The sequence below is a fragment of the Chiloscyllium plagiosum genome, chromosome 40 (assembly GCF_004010195.1).
Source record: "Chiloscyllium plagiosum isolate BGI_BamShark_2017 chromosome 40, ASM401019v2, whole genome shotgun sequence".
Classification (NCBI taxonomy): domain Eukaryota; kingdom Metazoa; phylum Chordata; class Chondrichthyes; order Orectolobiformes; family Hemiscylliidae; genus Chiloscyllium; species Chiloscyllium plagiosum.
This window is the reverse complement of record NC_057749.1, coordinates 15,212,724-15,231,028: the sequence shown is the minus strand read 5'-3', so window position 1 is coordinate 15,231,028 and position 18,305 is coordinate 15,212,724. Positions and strand designations below refer to the sequence as shown.

Below are 18,305 nucleotides of genomic sequence, written 5' to 3'. Positions count from 1 at the left end.
CAACACGCAGACATCCCCCAGACATGTGCACACACCCCCCCAAATGCTCAGACACACACACACACGTCCCCAGACACGTGCAAACACCCTCCCAACACGCAGACATGCACACTTGGATTCTGGTTGTTGGGGATTGGTTTCAGTCCACCACATCAGATTTTACCAGGTGGACAGAAATACTGGTGTTTGGAAATGATATCAAATTTCCAGGGACTCCAACTGAGGAACGGATTTCATGAGAATGTCTCGTAGATCCAGGATCACTCTAGGGCAGAAGTCTTACGTTTAGAGAAAGTTGCTAGGCAACTATTAGTATTGGGGCCCCGAAGGCTCTCAAAACCAGGTTTTTTTCAATAATTAAGTCAATCAACTTGATCTCTTATCTCCTTGAAAGCTTTGCTTAGCTGTTTCTCCAAGGTCACTTGAATTCCAGTAAACAGCAGGTATTCCACAGAACACAATGGTTTCATTTTCAATTAATGATATGGGAGACCGCTTTCCATGAAAGGGTCACAATAACTATCTTCCAGCAGTTTTCCCAGATGGTCCTTTAGTACGTATTCTCAACAATAATAAAGGCTCATGTGCTGTTCACCTTCCCAGGTGCAGTGGGGCCTGTGAAGTAACTAGGTGTACCTTGTATGTGTTTAGCCAAGTCTCTCTCTCAACATTAGGCCAGTCCCCAACTGATAGTGAGGACAGAATCAGAGTTGGGTAATTCTGGTATCGCCCAACTCCCAGGCTGCAGGACACGAACATCCGACCTTTCTCCCAAGGACAGCTTAGGGTTACTGAGGTGAATGGTAACACCTCATCTATAAAGATAACTTTGCAATAATATAGCACTTCCAAGACATCCCATTGGGCTTCACAGGGCCATCACCCAATTGAATTTGACTCTGAGCAGCTTGCAGTATTGGGGCAGGGTGACCAGAAGTTTCATGCAGTAGGCTGTGGGCCCGCAGAGGCTGGAACTGGAGGAGTACTGAGGGATGGAGGAGATTGCAAGGAAAGGTGGAAAGGGGATGGGTGGTAACATCAGTCCTTGGTTTGATCAGCCAACATTCAGGCTATCGAACCTGAGGCCAGTGGCGTTCTCTCTGCTCTGCGTCACACCTTGCCTGAACTCTCGACCTCTCTTGCTCTCCCCCTCTTCAAAAAGAACAAGAGAGAAGTATTGCACAGCAACGCGCCCTTCGGCCCTCCAAGCCTGTGCCGATCACCATGCCCTGTGCTGTGGGGAAACAGCTACTTTATATCCTATTTCTTCAGCCCTCACCACACCTTGCAGTGGGTCCATCAGCGATGATTCATGCAGAAAACAAACCGACAGGGGTGTGGGGCGGAGAACGTTTTATCCACCTAATTGAACATGATCACAGGATAACTACAGTGTTGAAAGAGATGAGCTTGATTCATACTCTGGATGGTGTTTGTGTTTCCTCTTGGCCTCGATCCCTCAGCTCTTGCTGGCTTCCTGCTTCTGAAGCATGTGATTGTCAGACACCTCTCCATCAATGTTAAACCCCCTGCAAAACCCCCACCGTGCAAAATAAGGGAATAGCCAAGGTGTTTTTCCTGGGGTAGGGGAGTCCAAAACTAGAGAGGTATAGGTTTGGGGTGAGAGGGGAAAGATTGAAAAGGGTCCTAAGGTGCAACGTTTTCATGCAGAGGGTGGTGCATGTATGGAATGAGCTGCCAGAGGAAGTGGTGGAGGCTGGTACAATTAAAGCATTGAAAAGGTATCTGGATGTATATATGACTAGGAAGGGTTTACAGGGATCTGAGCCAAGTGCTGGCAAATGGGACTGGATTAATTGAGGATATCTGGTCGGCATTGACGAGTCTGCTTCCATCTGTACATCACTATTCTGTGCGTTTATGTCAAACAGTTCATTGTCCGGCAGTAATTTATAACTAAGCTTTACATTTTAGAATGAAACTCCAGTTTGTGGTGGAGAGAGTATGGCAGCCAGTTTACATGCAGTCAGCTCCTGAACTGCAACAAGCTCATGACCAAGTCACCGGTTCCTTTTCCTGCTAGCAGCCAAGTGGACTTGCCCTGGGGAACTTCTTGTGAACGATGCCATGGGGTTTGTTGAATCCCATCCCCCAACCGGAGACAGCAGCCGTAATATTCTTATAAAAGGCACCTCGGATAGTGTGGCACTCCTTGCTATCGCATTGATGCTACCGGAGGGGATGGTGAACATCCCGCCATTAATCCTTGCATTCCCCCCCCCCCCCCCCCGCCAACAAACTTCATCTTTGTTCCCTAGCTCAGTGTACTGAGGGCAGGTGCAATTTGCAGTGATCTAGACAAGGAGGTAGAAGTTGCAGTTAAAGAACAGGATGTTGTTCAGCTAATGGTGCCTTCTGTGTTCAGAAACCCTGTAACACTCATCTTCTGACACTGCGGCCTGAACAAAGTCGAAGAGAGCTGTTAGTGCTTTGTGGAACATATGCAAGCAATGGGAAGAGTTGAACTCGTTGGCATTGATATCCTGGCTAAGCTCAATGTTGAAATCTGCTTTGCCTTGCCTGCTACTTTCTGGATTGATCCCCAGTAAAGCAGCAGATGCGCAGTGTTTTCAATTCTGGCTCTTGCAGTTAGTTTTGTGCAACCATTGGCTTGCTATTGCTCTCAGGGGTGTTGCAGCTCTTGATGTTGTTGATTGGGAAACCCAAGCAAAAATGTTATGGTCAGTAATGCAAAAACGGCAAGGAAGTAATTCAGAATATGCAAAACTATGTTTCGAAGAAAAACAGGGAATCTTTCTGTGACCACCTGCCACCGCTTCCTCTGGCAGCTCATTCCACACACGCACCACCCTCTGTGTGAAAAAGTTGCCCCTTAAGTCTCTTTCCCCGCTCACCCTAAACCTATGCCCTCGAGTTGTGGACTCCACCCACCTTAGGAAAAATACCTTTCTATTTACCCTATCCATGCCCCTCATGATTTTGTAAACCTCTATAAGGTCACTTCTCAGCCTCCGATGCTCCAGGGAAACCAGCCCCAGCCTGTTCAGCCTCTCCCTGTAGCTCAGATCCTCCAACCCTGGCAAAATCCTTGTCAATCTTTTCTGAACCCTTTCAAGTTTCACAACATCTTTCCGATAGGAAGGAGACCAGAATTGCACACAGTATTCCAACAGTGGCCTAACCAATGTCCTGTATAGCCGCAACATGACCTCCCAACTCCTGTACTCAATACTCTGACCAATAAAGGAAAGCATACCAAACACCTTCTTCACTATCCTATCTACCTGTGACTCCACTTTCAAGGAGCTATGAATCTGCACTCCAAGGTCTCTTTGTTCAGCAATACTTCCAAGGACCTTACCATTAAGTGTATAAATCCTGCTAAGATTTGCTTTAGTCTCAAGACCATGTCTAAGAGTGAAATTAAAAAATATTCTTTGCTCACACGAGGTAATAGGAATCTAGAATTCCCTTCTGCAGCAGATTGAAGTGGGGATTGAAGTGTTTGACAGGGAGGGAGAGGTGAATGAATCATATGGCTCATGGAATGTTGGAGCCTGAGGGGTGACCTTTATAGAGATTTATAAAATCAAGAGGGGCATGGATAGAGTGAATAACCAAGGTCGTCTTCTCACGGTGGGGGAGTCACATACTAGAGGGCATAATAAGGTGTAAGGGGAAAGATTTTTATAAAAGACGTAAGGGATAACCTTTTCACACAGAGGGTGATACATGTATGGAATGAGTTGCCAGAGGAAGTGGTGGAGGCTGGTACAATTAGAACATTGAAAAGGCATCTGGATGGTATATGAATAGGAAGAGTTTAGAGGGATATGGGCCAAGTGCTGGAAAATGGGACTGGATTAGGATATCTGGGCAGCATGGACGGGTTGGACCAAAGGGTTTGTTTCTGTGCTGTACATCTCCATGACTCTGTAGTTGGAGAGATTTGAGAGAATGCGGGGAAAGCAAAGCAGTGAATGCTTAATTTAATTTTAAACCAAGCTTGCGAGTGTTATTGATAAGGGTGCAACTTGTCCCAATTCTTCCCTTCCCATTGCTGTAAGAGGTGAGTCCCACTGCATATGGCGTATGATGTGAAAACAACCAATTTATGTGATAAAGATCTTGTGCTTCCAGTGCCTCGTGTTGTGTAAATGCTAGTGAATGCTGGTATTTGAACAAATTAAAATCGAACTGTTTGTGAATGTTTGCTGTACAGTAACTTCAATTGAAAGGGGATAGCATCACTTCTGTTATCGAGACTGAAATACTCTGTAAGTGAAACCAGCACAGTGTTCTTTATTTTACAAGCTTTGGCTTTGCTTAACCATTACCACTTCATTTAACTTCTCTTGCCCTTTGGTGGTCTGCATCACCAGGGCCAGGCTCTTCCTCCAGATTTCTCCCAGTTGGAGAGCGACAGCTTGCATTTGTGTAGTGCCCTTTGAGCGTTCCAGAGCCCGGTGTTGGTGCAGTGATGGAATTCTGGAATGTAAAAGAGGGCCAGAAGTGGAGGAAAACCGAGAGACTGCAGGTTATCAGGAATTGGGAGGAGCATGACCGGGAGGGACCTGAAAACAGGGATGAGATGTTTAAATATCAGTCAGTGCAGACGATAGGTGAATGGGACTTGATTTGAATTAGCCATGATGTGGAGGTGCTGGTGCTGGACGAGGTCAGAAGTCACATGACACCAGGTTACAGTCCAACAGGTTTATTTGAAATCACAATGACGAAGGAGCAGCGCTCTGAAAACTTGATTTGGATTATAACCTGGTGTTGTGTGACTTCTGATCTGAATTAGAACACTGACTCCCCGAGTTATAAATGCCTGTCCCTGACTTAGCAATGCTGCTACTTAGGAATGAGATCCCATTCGGGGTGTGATTTTAAACGTCTGACATATGCACATTTCCTGTACGTGCAAATGGCTCCTTTACATTGGCCTGCATCGTGTTCCAACTTGCATCCAAACGGACTCCTTTGTGAACCCGTATAGAAAGCGGAGTTTTGGATCAGTTCAAAGTTCTGGCTGGCATTAGGGTAACGAGGGGGGGGCGCATGGAGGTTAAGTGTATTTATTTGCAGAGCTTGTGACCGCGTCCAGCCTGGTTATTTGTTAGATGTTAACTGTGCAGCCTCAGTCATTTATTCTGGAGTGGTCTTGTGGTGCTGCAGTAGCATTACTATCTGTGGGCCACGAGCCCCAGGTTGGAGACCCACACCAGGTTATGTTGGCTGTGGAACTCACCAAGCTAGTAATCAACCCCAGGAATCCTGCCAACACCTCCCTACTGTTCCCCCCCAAAAATCTGTTTTTGAAGAGAGTGCGAGAAGATGCATAGCATAACGGTGGGCAATTTCTAATGGTAGCCACTGGGTGATATTTGGGAGTGGCAGTATTTCTCCTTGTCTGTTGAGGTGTGTTGTATCTCCTTCCTACACCACGGAGGCTGAGCCAGGTTAATTTGACACCCACTAGTCACCTACCTGGACTGTGTAGGTCAGTACATAGCTTTAGCTTGATAACCAGTGGGAACCGTTCAGAGAGTGTTTCTCACACAGTGTCTGTCTGAAGGATTGGAGCCAATGTGTCCTCAGTGGACGTTGAGACATTATGGGGTTGGTTACCACAGTGATGCGATGAGGTGATAGTTTAGTCTGTTTGAATCCTGCTTCACTGCAGCAAAGGTATAAGTGGAGGTTCACCAGAATGCTTCCACAGATGAGGGGTTTTAGCGCCAAGGTTGGGTTGCAAAAGTCTGGATCGTTCACCTTGGATACTGGCGGGTGAAGTGTTAGAGGCAGATAGATTATAATTTGCCAAGGCTCCTCCAACAGTACCTCCTAAACCCCGAATCTCCTCCATCATAATGGACAAGGGCAGCAGATAAATGGGAACACCACCTCCTACAAGTTATGCTCCAAATTGCACGCCGTCCTGAATTGGGAGCATGTTGCTGGGTCAAAATCCTGGATCTGTGGGTGCACTTCCAACCCAAGGACTGCGGCGGTTCAAGAAGGCAGCTCTTCGACCTGAGGCTGGTAAACAAATACTGATCTAACCAGCAACGCTTGTAACTTCTGAGCAAGTTAAAGACACTCACACAATGGAGAAGTGCTGGACAAAGCAAGATTTGTTTGCATTAGGTGGTGGAGCAAGGACTTCAGGACAAAGTTACAACGTTCAGGGCAAGATATGCTGAAGCTGTGAGGAAGAATGATTTGACAGTTAGTCCTGAAATCCTGGAGTTTGCTGGAAGCAGAGATGGTGAACTGTTTCAAAAGGAGATTGAATGGGCACCTGAAGGAGATAAGTACGCCATGTAGAGCAGGGAAATGGGACCAACTGGATGACTGCACTGAGAACTGGGCATGGTCCTGACTGGCCCATTGGCTGGCTTCTGTTCTGTGATGGCTGCCAGGAATTAGTTTAAACAAGTTGCAGTCTTGTGTTCTTGCAGCGGTCCTTGCTCTGGAGCAGTGTTTCCCAAATGTTTTTCCTACAGTGACCCAATCTCGGGGCTTGTAAGTTCGGGAACCCCTCGGTGAGAATGTTACTGGGACAACTGGATTAGGAGCAAGTTCCTGCAGATGCTGGGACCTGTACTGAAAACAACAAATGCTGGAGATCACGGTGGGTTAGACAGCATCCGTGGGGAGAGAGCAAGCTAATGTTTCGAGTCTTGATGACTCTTCAGACCCCCAAAATTGGGAACCTTTGCTCTGGATTAACATTTTAATATGCAAGGTTGCTGACTGTTCCTTCAAATTTGAAGCTGCTTTTTTATTTGCTGCAGTGAATCTCTTTTGGTTCCAGTTGAATGCGAATCTGGCTCAGGACACTTTGATTTTCTAGTTTGCTTTTGTTAAAGTTCCTGAGTAGTATTGGCTGCTTAATCAGAGCTTCAGGAAATATATAATTAATTTAGAAAGTGGGTGTTATTTGGATCTTTTATATTTTGAACTCTCAATCAAGTTAATTTGGCAGTATTTTCACTTCACTTTCCCTCCTCTCCCCACACTGTGATGTTCTAAATGACTCCTGACTCCATCCTGCTAATATCCATCTGCTCCGTGTAGGCTAGTCCGTGGTGGGACTTAGTGTTGTCATTTACATGTTCAGATTCCTTCATGGATCCATCAATGTCCTTGGATAGCACTTGCTGAGTAATGACGGCTTTTGTCCGAAATGTCGATTTTCCTGCTCCTCGGATGCTGCCTGACCTGCTGCGCTTTTCCAGCACCACTCTGATCTAAACTCTGATTTCCAGCATCTGCAGTCCTCACTTTAGCCTACTTCCTGAGTAATCCCAGCCATACAAAGAATTACATTAACACCCAATTTAAAAGCATCAGTCAGGCTTACAATGGGGCTCACCTACACTGGCTGGCAACCACAAATATTGATATGTCTCAGGCGCGGCCATGACAGGGGAAAGGACTATGCCCAGCATGGTGATGCTATCACTTAAAGAAGTTATTTAGTCTTGGAGTGTTTTTTGTTTGGAGAGGATGTAAGATAGAGGTACCAAGCTGGCTAGTTAAGACACTTGAGTAAATAGCTTGGGAGGCCTTGGGTTTTTATTAAAATGGAGTCGAGAGTGTGGTGCTGGAAAAGCGCAGCAACTCAGGCAGCATTCCTGATGAAGAGCTTACGCCCGAAACGTCGACTCTCCTGTTCCGCAGAAGCTGCCTGAGCTGCTGTGCTTTTTCCAGCGCCACACACTCTACTCTGATCTCCAGCATCTGCAGTCCTCCCTTTCTCCTTTTTCTGAAAACAGGCTGAATGAGTGTGGTCAGATCTCTCTGATTAAGATCTCTGGGTTTTGTTTCTTCAGTTGCATCAGAGCTATTGGGGTCTCAACAGAGTTGGAAGCTTCTCCTGGCTAATACCTCTCTGAATTTTTCTCTTGATGTTTCTTCCTCCTGGATGGGAGAACTGCATATAAGAATCTGTGTCAGAAATGCCTGCCTTTGCCAAGGGGTGTGTCTAGGGGATGTTACTATAATGGAACAGTTAATTCGTAATAGTTGCTGTACCTATTCTTCTGTTAAGAAATTAGAGAGATTAGAGATTCCCTACAGTGTGGAAACGGGCCCTTCGACCCATCAGGTCCACACCGACCCTCTGAAGAGTAACCCACCCAGTCCCACTTAACTCTGACTAATGCACCTAACACTATGGGCAATTTAGCACGGTCAATTCACCTGACCTGCACATCTTTGGACTTAAGTTTTCCAATAAGAGTTAAGTTATTCTAATTCCTCTTTCTTTGGTAGTGTTTTAACTACAGTGCTTTGCTTAAAGTTGAGTAGTTTGATCAGGCGCATTGCATCTGGAACGTGACACTTCACATTTCCCTTTAAAAATAAATAAGGGTTAGTGTCTAGGCTACCTTCTGAAAGTGTTTTGAGTTGGTTCTGGTCTGGTCCATAACGCCAGGCGTCATGCCTTTTCTGATTTAAGCCAAGATCTAGGGATACTGATTCTCCACAGCACGGCGGTGAATTTTCAGCCAGTGAGCACCCTTTCCTGATGAAGTATAAATTGTTGCTCCCTATAAAATTTGGCATTCTTGCACGTGTCCTGATGAGTGCAAGATGACAAGCTTCGACAGCAAGCCCCTTCTTTCAGAAAAGTGGAATCTTAATGTGTTGGTTAATGGCAGGGTGTGAGGGGATTGACATGTTTTATATTTATGTCATGAAATGCTATAACAGATCCTCCGTTTCCCTTTCAGTATGCAGTGGTATGGATATCAGGAATCACGTGAGTGATCTCCGACAGCTGGAGAACTGTACCATAATCGAAGGCTACCTGCAGATCCTGCTCATCTTCAACGGCAAAGCAGAAGACTTCCGTGTCCTCCGATTCCCAAAGCTAACGGTTATCACCGACTACCTGCTGCTATACCGCGTCTACGGGCTGGAGACGCTGAGGGACCTCTTCCCAAATCTTGCCGTCATCCGTGGGATAAACCTTTTCTTCAACTACGCTCTGGTCATCTTCGAAATGATTCACTTGAAAGAGATTGGGCTGTACAGCCTTCAGAATATCACACGGGGCGCTGTGCGGATTGAGAAGAACCATGACCTCTGTTACTTATCCACCATTGACTGGTCCTTTATTCTGGATCCTGTGGAGAATAACTATATCGATCGGAATAAACAGCAGAGCGAGTGTGGGGATGTTTGCCCAGGAACCATGGAGGACCAGCCCCTCTGTATTAAGACCAGTGTGAACAACCAGTACAACTACCGCTGTTGGAACGCGAACCACTGCCAGAAAGGTAGGTTGTGATTATCAGCTTCTTGTGAATTGTTTGAACCCCAGCTGCACAGTCTTGGCATCACCTTCCCATCGTGTGCCTGATGCAACAGTCTTTTAGTCAGGTTCCATTGAGGCGCCATTAACACCACATTGAGAGTTGTAGTGTTTTGAAATACGTGCAATATTCCATTTTACTCACTGAGGTAAAATCTAGATCAGACAGCATCCCATCAGCCGGAATCTCCTATTCACCCCCCCACTCCCCAAAGGCTTCCCTCCTGTTATAAATAATTTGCTCATCAGTCTGAATGGTATGTCAAAGAATCTGACAAAGGTGAACACTGTCTTCTATCTGTGCATACCCTCTGCCGTCTAGGTCCAGCTCTGTTTGAATCTGATTTGTGCTATTCCCAGTGAGTTAACCTGTGTATTCCATTCACTAACACGGAGAGAGCCAGGTGTGTCTCTGATAATGCAAATGTACCTGCTGCTCCATCTACCTGTATTTCATTGAGAATTATTTGTTTTCTGTTTTTATTCCAACAAGTTGAATTTCTGTCAGCTCAGTCTATGATATGCAGCTGGTCCCCTTTCGGTATTGTACAGTTCTGCCTGTGAGAATTCCTGAAGGAAACAGATAAGTCAGGAAACCAAATATCCCCAAATATAACCAAATATCAGAAGAGACATGTAGAACTCTTTCAACAGATGTTTTAACTCTGACTGCTACTCTGGGGCACTCTGTGAGTCTCCTTGTTCCTAGTTCGTCTCTTCTACTCTGATTTCTCAACCTAGTTGTCATTCTTCCTGAGCGAGAGGCAAGCATGGGGGTCTCATGGCCAGGGTGGAATCCCTTCCCATTTGACATCCGTCCAGGATCACTGTTTGAGAGGTGGCCCTTCTCAGTGGTACGAGCAGGGCCATTGACTCACTCACTCCGTATCTTAGTCCAGGTCAGCTGTGTTGTTCACTCTCACGTACCCCCGTGCCCCTGTTTTCACCTCCGTACAAGAATGCCTCCTGGCGGTTGAGACCGGTAATCTGGTCGAGATCTGGGATCACTCCTTGGGTAACTTCTGGCTACTGGATCTTGATTCTACCAATCAGGTCAAAGAACCCTTTGACCAATCACGGTCCTTAAGACCATAAGACATAGGAGTGGAAGTAAGGCCATTTGGCCCATCGAGTCCACTCTGCCATTCTGTGTCCATGGGTCCTAGTCTCCTCGCCTAACGGAAACAATTTCCTAGCGTCTACCCTTTCCAAGCCATGTATTATCTTGTAAGTTTCTATTAGATCTCCCCTTAATCTTCTAAACTCCAATGAATACAATCCCAGGATCCTCAGCCGTTCCTCATATGTTAGACCTACCATTCCAGGGATCATCCACGTGAATCTCCGCTGGACACGTTTCAGTGCCAGTATGTCCTTCCTGAGGTGTGGGCACAAAAACTGGACACAGTACTCCAAATGGGGCCTAACCAGAGCTTTATAAAGTCAAAATCCTTGAGCTGCTCAGATCAATATTACCTTGTTGCTGAAGTCTGAAGCTTGGCTGCGAGATTCCAAATACACTTGTCAGCAAACTTTGTTTGATAGGAGTATTGCTAAGCTGTTTTTTGGAAGGGACATTTCGATTCTGGGGTGTGGTGAACCCTTTGTGTGTCCAATTCTTGTTGAGGCCACTTTTAGAATATTGCATACACTTCTGGTTACCTTTCTATAAGAAGGATGTTGTTAAACTTGAGAGGGTGCAGAAAAATATTTACAAAGATGTTGCCAGGGTTGGAGAGTTTGAGCTATAGAGAGAGGCTGAATAGGCTGGGGCTGTTTTCCCTGGAGCATCAGAAGCTGAGAGGTTATAGAGGCTTATAAAATCATGAAGGGCATGGGGAGGGTAAATAGACAAGGTCTATTTCCCAGGGTGACCGAGTCCAAAACTAGAGGGCATAGGTTAGAGTGAGAAGGGAAAGATTTAAAAGAGACCTAAGGAGCAACCTTTTCACGCAGAGAGTGGTGTGTGTGTGAAATGAGCTGCCAGAGGAAGTGGTGGAGGCTGGTACAATTAAAAGGCTTCTGGATGGATATATTAATAGGAAGGGATATGGGCCAATGGCTGGCAAATGGGATTAGATTGGATTAGGATATCTGGTCAGCGCAGATGACTTGGACTGAAAGATTCATTTCCATGCTGTATTGCTCTAAGACTATGACATGACCACCAAAGTCAAATTGTGAGCTCCAGCTCTCTCTCTGGTTGGGTTGGTTCAATCATAGTTGCTGTATGATTGGTGGGTTTGCCTTCAGTTTGCCCAAGGCCACAAGCATTGGAATTGCCTCCCTGCATCACTACCTGTTTGTCTGCTTTAAGACCCTGTTTAAACCTTCCCAGTATGACCAAAGGCTTGGCAGCTGACCTGATATTACCCTACCCGGGCTGGTGTCAACCCTCTTTAATAATGCTCCTGTGAGGTGCCTTGGGATGTTGCACTATCTGGATCCTGAATTGTTTTGACGAGGTGAATGTAGAAAGGATGTTTTCGCTTATGCATGAGTTCTGATTGCAGGGGCTCTGTTTAAAAATCAGGACAGCGCTGAGGAGAAACGTTTCCTCTGGGGATTGAGAGACTTTGGAACTCTGTGCCTTGAGGCGGTGTCTTTGAATCTATTTTAGGCAGAGGGGTTAAAGTTTATCGGCTGGGTGGATGGGTGCATCAAATTCAAAACGCAAAGAGATCAGCCACGATTTTCTTGAACGGTCAAACAGGCTGGAAGGGCTGAGTGGCCTACTGCTAATGTATATGTTCATATAATAAAGGAGTGAGGAGACCTTCCAGACCTTCATGGACGGTGACCAGGAATTGCACACAAATAGAAAGAAGGGCTGGAGCTGTGGAAAACTGTTGTAATGGTTTCTGTCAGCCGTTTAATTCTGTGTTTCCTTCTTTTCTCTCGGTGAGGAGGAAAGGTCGTGTCAAAGATTAATGATTAGCAAACTGAGGAACGGCTCTATTCTAAGAAGGGCCATTTAGAAAGCATGGTGCTGACGTTCTCACTGCCTTGGCATTAGTTTTGATGACGGACGTGGTGTTTTCCTGAGGTTTTGTAATTTGAGAATCAACCCTCTTTCTCTGGCAGCAGGGCTTTGGGAGGAAGCCACGAGAGGCTGCTGGCCGTTTGTTAGAACACAGTGATTTTTGACCACCCCACCCCACCGTTCATTCCCACACGAGTGATGCCTTTCATAGATGCTGGGAGACTGGTCTTGCTGAGGGACTGTACCCTGACTGCTGTTGTCCCTATGACTCCTAATAGGAAAGGGTACTCTTCATCTGGAGCCTTGCCTTCTGTGTGTGACAGGTTCTCCTCACTGCTATAATCTGACCCTGCCCAGTGAAAATAACGTGAGTCGCCAGGTAGCAATCAAGAGGTTAGACCTTTGGCTGTGCTCTCCTCTTTTTCTGGTCACGCTGTCCCGGCTAGTAAAATCGGCCACTTGTTCTTGGCTTCGCACAAAGGCAGATGCACGTTCCACTCCGGGGTGGCTATAAATTCTACAGGTCGGATTGTGATGCACTGTGTGGTCGAGCAGCCCCCTCCAAACTGGGCTTGTGGAAAGCTTGGCTGAGGCAGCACAATGCGATCCATGCCGGGGAAACTGCACTTCAAGCCAGCCAATAGCTTGAGGGAGAGAAAGGGGGCGGGAAGCTGGGATCCTGTGGAAATGTGTGTAAGAGTGAATTACGAGTGGTGTTGTACGATGTAACAGGATCCAAATTCCCAATGAATTGGAAACTGTGTTCATCACCTTTGGTCAGGCCATTGGACGTTCCATCGAACAAAATCTAATTATCGAGAAAGCAATAGATAACATCTCAGTATCAAATATTTAACATTGAGAGCTATTTACACTGAGCACGGTGACTCTCTCGGAGGGAAGAGGGAATACTGGTCTGTCCTCTCGGCTTGTCTAAGGTTTCCTCCCTGACTCCCTGGGCCCACAGGCATGTTACGGTGTGCTTGGCTGCATGGGTTACCGAGATGCTGTATTTTTGACTCTGTTGTGTTCGTCGAAGGGCGTGATGGTTTTGCTGGAACCTTAGCTTTTGATCAAATTCAGGGTTATAAAAACAAATCTGCATTCAGTTGCATTAACTCGTTTCCATGGTGATTTGATCAGCAATCTTTTTCCTGAATGAGCTGTTTGCAGTTTTGTTTTTACACTGCCGCTCCTGTGCTCATCACAGAAGGAATAAGGATTGGGGATAGCAACCACACACACAGTGAGACCCCCTCGACACTGTCCCCATCAAACACTCTCAGGGACTGGGACAGCACAGGGTTAGATACAGAGTAAAGCTCCTCTACACTGTCCCCCATCAAACACTCCCAGGACAGGGACAGCATGGGGTTAGATACAGAGTAAAGCTCCCTCTACACTGTCCCCCATCAAACACTCCCAAGACAGGGACAGTAAGACATTAGATACAGAGTAAAGCACTGTCTACACTGTTGTCATCAAACTCCCCCAGGGCAGATACAGCACGGGGTTAGATGAAAAAATATGTAAATCTGTGACATAGTTGGATGTAATTTAGCCAAATATATCTGCTCAGGGACCTGTCCCCTTTTTTTATTGAGTTAACCAGGAGCACCATAGTTCCCTGGTATATTCTCCCCAACAATGCCTTGTTTGAGGTTTGGTGCTGTTGGTCCATACTGGTGCATCCGTGATGGAAAGACTGCACAGCATCTCGACTTTTACACCAGCGGTATGTAAATTCATTTTCTCTCTGGAGCTCATCCACCAGAATCCAGCTGGGGAAGTGAAAAGAACCAGGTGGTTTCGGCAATGCGGGAGTCATCATGGCTGGTGTTGGCTCACACTGCTGAGCGAACATGTTTGCAAAGGTAATAAGCAAATTAAACTCGATGTAAAAACAGCACAGGCATGATGTTCCTGCTCCGTTTAGTCTATATGCAAATATCAACATCCAGATACCCCCCCCAAGGACATCTTGCTGGGATTTCTACAGCCAGGAGTATGTGCAGTTGGATTATATTTAAGGAAAAGTTTTATAAAGTTTAGGATAAACTAACCTTGATTTTTTTTTCCACTTAATGCCTGAACAGGCTGCTAGTGTGAGCCGTGTGTGCGCGCGCTTCAAGGTCACTTGGATGAGGGAGTGCTGAGTACTGATACCAGTGAATTCCTTGGTCACCTCTCCCATCTCTGACCTAATTCTGTCCAGCTGCAGCCTGGGACTGGCCCAGTGTCTCCTGGTTAGTTATGAGTTGCTGACTAATTGGAGTCATTTACTAAATTTAATAACTTTTGTGCGTCTTGTTCAGTCCAATGTCAGCATTGTATGATGTTGGACAGCATTGTGCAGTAGTTGGCCTTTGGTTTGGACTGGGCTATGTCGGATAGTCCAGAGAGAGCTATCATCCTGAATCTAATTATGTTGTGTAGTTCCCCTTGGAAGGTTTGGGAATGTGCAGGGGAAAATTGTTGAACCCCCTGACTTTGAAAATATTAGGGATTTTTTTCTCTTTTGTTCTGAATGAGCTACCCCTGCACGGGTGGGGGAGTGAGTCTGTAGCCAAGTGGGGTGCCCACCTGGTTAGGTGTGTGGGTGAGTCTGTAGCCAAGTGGGGTGCCCACCTGGACAGGTGTGTGGATGAGTCTAGATTAGAGTGGCGCTGGAAAAGCGCAGCAGGTCAGGCAGCATCCGAGGATCAGGAAAATCAACGTTTCATGTAAAATCCGGTTTCCTGATGAAGGGTTTTTGCCCGAAGTGTTGATTTTTCTGCTCCTCACATGCTGCCAGACCTGCTGTGCTTTTCCAGCACCACTCAAATCTTGACTCTAATCTTCAGCATCTGCAGTACCCACCTCTGCCTAGGTGAGTGGGTGAGTCTATAGTCAAGTGGGGTGCCCACCTGGACAAGTGGGTAGGTGCTTTACTCCTGTTATCTGAATAGGAAGATCTCTGGCTCTGTGGGTTAAACCTGTACAGTGTGTGGGTAAGTCACTGGGCTTATGCCTTGAGAGCTTTGATTACATTTCGAGCTGCACTTATTTAATGCAAGCTTCCATTGTAAAGGTTCTGTTTGAAATGGATTTTAGCATCCTCATCTCCACAACAGCCCTGACCCCCTTCAGTATCATTCAGACCAGGGTGGGTAGTAAGTCCTATTGGTACTGATCTCTCGTTGGCTCTCAGCCTGTCAAGAACTTGGCATTGTTTTCCTTGTTTCCCAGTTCCATGGCTCTGCATCCTGCTGTTGTTCACCACCTACAGGTGGCGATGCTCTGAGATCTCTGTGCTTCGCCCATTGGACACTCTGTGTAGCCCCGCCTCCTTACGCCATCATTGGCCACCAGGCCTTCAGATGTCAAGGACTGTCCTTTACTCCCATGAAAGTCTGCATGGCCCTCTGTTCAAACTGCTTAAAACCTACCACGCTCGCCCCAGTGTCCACTCCCCTGGTGAAGTGACCGTTCTGTTTGATGGAGTTCCTGCAGAGTAATATGGGACCATGGGGTCCAAACCCCTCTTTCTGCTGTGATCCCATTTTAATGGCTCATGTTTTGGGTGAAAATTGGAGTTGTTGGGGAGACAAAACTGGAAATTGCTGGGAAAGCTCAGCAGGTCTGGCAGCATCTGTGAAGAGAAAACAGAGTTAACGTTTTGGATCCAGTGACCTTTCCAGAGAATAGTTGTTGAGCAGGCTGGGGAGGGGTCCGAGGGTTTGACCAGCAGGGGTGTGGGCACTAAACGGCGATCAAGCCGTTCTTAGGCTCAGCTGATGTCAGCAATCAGACCACACTGTCTGAAAGGCATTCTCTCGTTTTAGGAAGTCTTTGCAACCATTCTGAAGGCCGTGGAGCCTGTGGCTTCCAGTGGGGGGGTCACGGCTCACAGTTTGGGAACGTTTTATAGAATCATACAGCACGGAGACAAACCCTTCCTTCCAACAGTCCACGCTGACCAAGTTTCTCAAAGTAGACGAGTCCCGCTTACCTGCGTTTCGCCCATATCCCTTTCAACCTTCCCCATCCATGTGTCTGTCCAAATGTCATTTAAAAGTTGTAACTGTACCTGCATCTACCACTTCCCCTGGCAGCTCATTCCACATATGAACCACACTGTGTTATAAATAAAAGGTTGCCCATCAGGACCCTTTTTAAATCTATCTCCTCTCACCTTAAAAAATATGCCCCCTAGGTTTGAATTCCCCCACCCGGGGGGAAAAGACCGTTGCTCATCCCCTTATCTACACCCCCTCATGATTTTATAAAGCTCTATAAGGTCACCCCTCAATCTCCTACACTCCAGGGGGGAAAAACATCTCAGCCTATCCAGCCGCCTCTTATAACACAAACCCTCCAGTCCTGGCAATATACTGGTAAGTCTTTCCTGAACCCGTTCCGGTTTATTAATATCCTTCCTATAGCAGGACAACTAGAACTCTGCACAGCTCGCCAACAGTGGCCTCCCCAACATCCTGTACCACTCCAAGCTCAGTGATCTGAGCAATGAAGGCAGGCGTACTGATTGCCTTCGTAAACACCCATGTGTGTGTGCACACCCACCTCCTGCCCCAGGCTAGGGATGCTATGCAGTCTTAAGGATGCTACGGGAATAGATGTTGTGAGACGGGTAGGTGGGAATTTCAGGCTGTGCAGGAGAGAGTGTGTCCACTATAAGGCTCACTGTCAGAGCAGATTAAGGGGATTACCACATTGTACCAGACCTTGCACTGACACTGGGCACCCAGGCTGGAGGGCATGGGGTTAGGGGAGACACGATAGTCTCATATTCCCCAGCGCTAACCTCCCTCACCTGAGCGAGGGTCTGACCTAATGAAAGAAAAGCTGGTGTGAAAAGAGGGAGTTTTTCGGAGACCAGCAGATCTGAGGTGATGACTGGAGTTTAAATCAGGTTGCTGGTCTTCTCTGGAGCCAGGAAAGGTTGCAGTCTGTTTGTGGAAGTGGGATTTTCCTTCAACATGCGTAAGTATATATTGTTGTGTCAGCGGGAACAGAACATACTGTGATTTTTAAGAACTCCCTGTGGAGCAGGAACTCGGCTGCCAGTCTCAAAGTCAACAGTGTGAGCACTGTCTCCGGGAGAGAGCTTGACCCTGAGCCAGAGCCCGGTTTGTTTGTTGTTGGTACTGGTGCTTTGGAAAATACCAGCCTGTTTACCAGGAGCTTGGGCGAGCGGAGGGAGGGCTGGGGGGAGAGAAGAACGGAATTATTGCTTGTGTGGTGCAGGCGATTAGAAAAATATTCGACAACATCCTAAAACTAGTGGCTGGAGTGTGCTGATGTTACCTGGAAGTTGATCTTATTTTTTGAAAAAGTGTTGTTAATCTTTGTTTTCCCACCCTCCTTCACTGTCCCATTTTTACTTGCACAAGGGCAGCAATCCAGATTGTAGGACTCAGGAGTATAAACGTGATTGGTGGATCTGTCCTCCTATCTCCTTCCATTTGTTCATTCCTGTGTGTGATCCCCGGGAAAGACAGATGCCAGTGATTCATGTGAAGGCTTGTTGGTGGATTGTTTGTTTGTTTGTATGTCTCAGTGTGCATGCTTGTGTGTGTATCTGTGGAAGGGTGTGTGTCAGTGCGGGTTTGTGTGTCTGTTTGTGGGTGTGTGTGTCAGTGTGTGCGTTTGCGTGTCTGTCTGTGGGTGGGTGTGTGTGTGTCAGTGTGCACGTTTGTCTGTGTGTGGGTGTCAGTGTGCGCGTTTGTCTATCTGTGAGGGTGTGTGTGTGTCAGTGCGCGTTTGTGTGTCTGGGTGTGTGTGTGTGTCAGTGTGCGCGATTGTGTGTCTATCTGCAGAGGTGTGTGTGTCAGTGTTCGTGTTTTTGTGTCTATCTGAGGGTGTGTGTGTGTCAGTGTGCGCGATTATGTGTCTATCTGCAGAGGTGTGTGTGTGTCAGTGTTTGTGATTTTGTGTCTATCTGTGGGGGTGCGTGTGTGTCAGTGTGCGCGTTTGTGTGTCGGTGGGTGTGTGTGTCAGTGTGCACGT

The 18,305-nt window shown here is 46.7% G+C and overlaps 1 protein-coding gene across 1 annotated transcript in view; it reads left to right on the top strand.

Moving 5' to 3' along the window:
* The window catches only part of igf1ra (insulin-like growth factor 1a receptor), a 217,633-nt gene that overhangs the window by 12,109 nt on the left and 187,219 nt on the right, over nt 1-18,305 (top strand). The window contains exon 2 of the mRNA XM_043680420.1: nt 8,730-9,278. Within this exon, the coding sequence (XP_043536355.1) occupies nt 8,730-9,278 (549 nt within the window). The remainder of the gene's footprint in view (nt 1-8,729; nt 9,279-18,305) is intronic.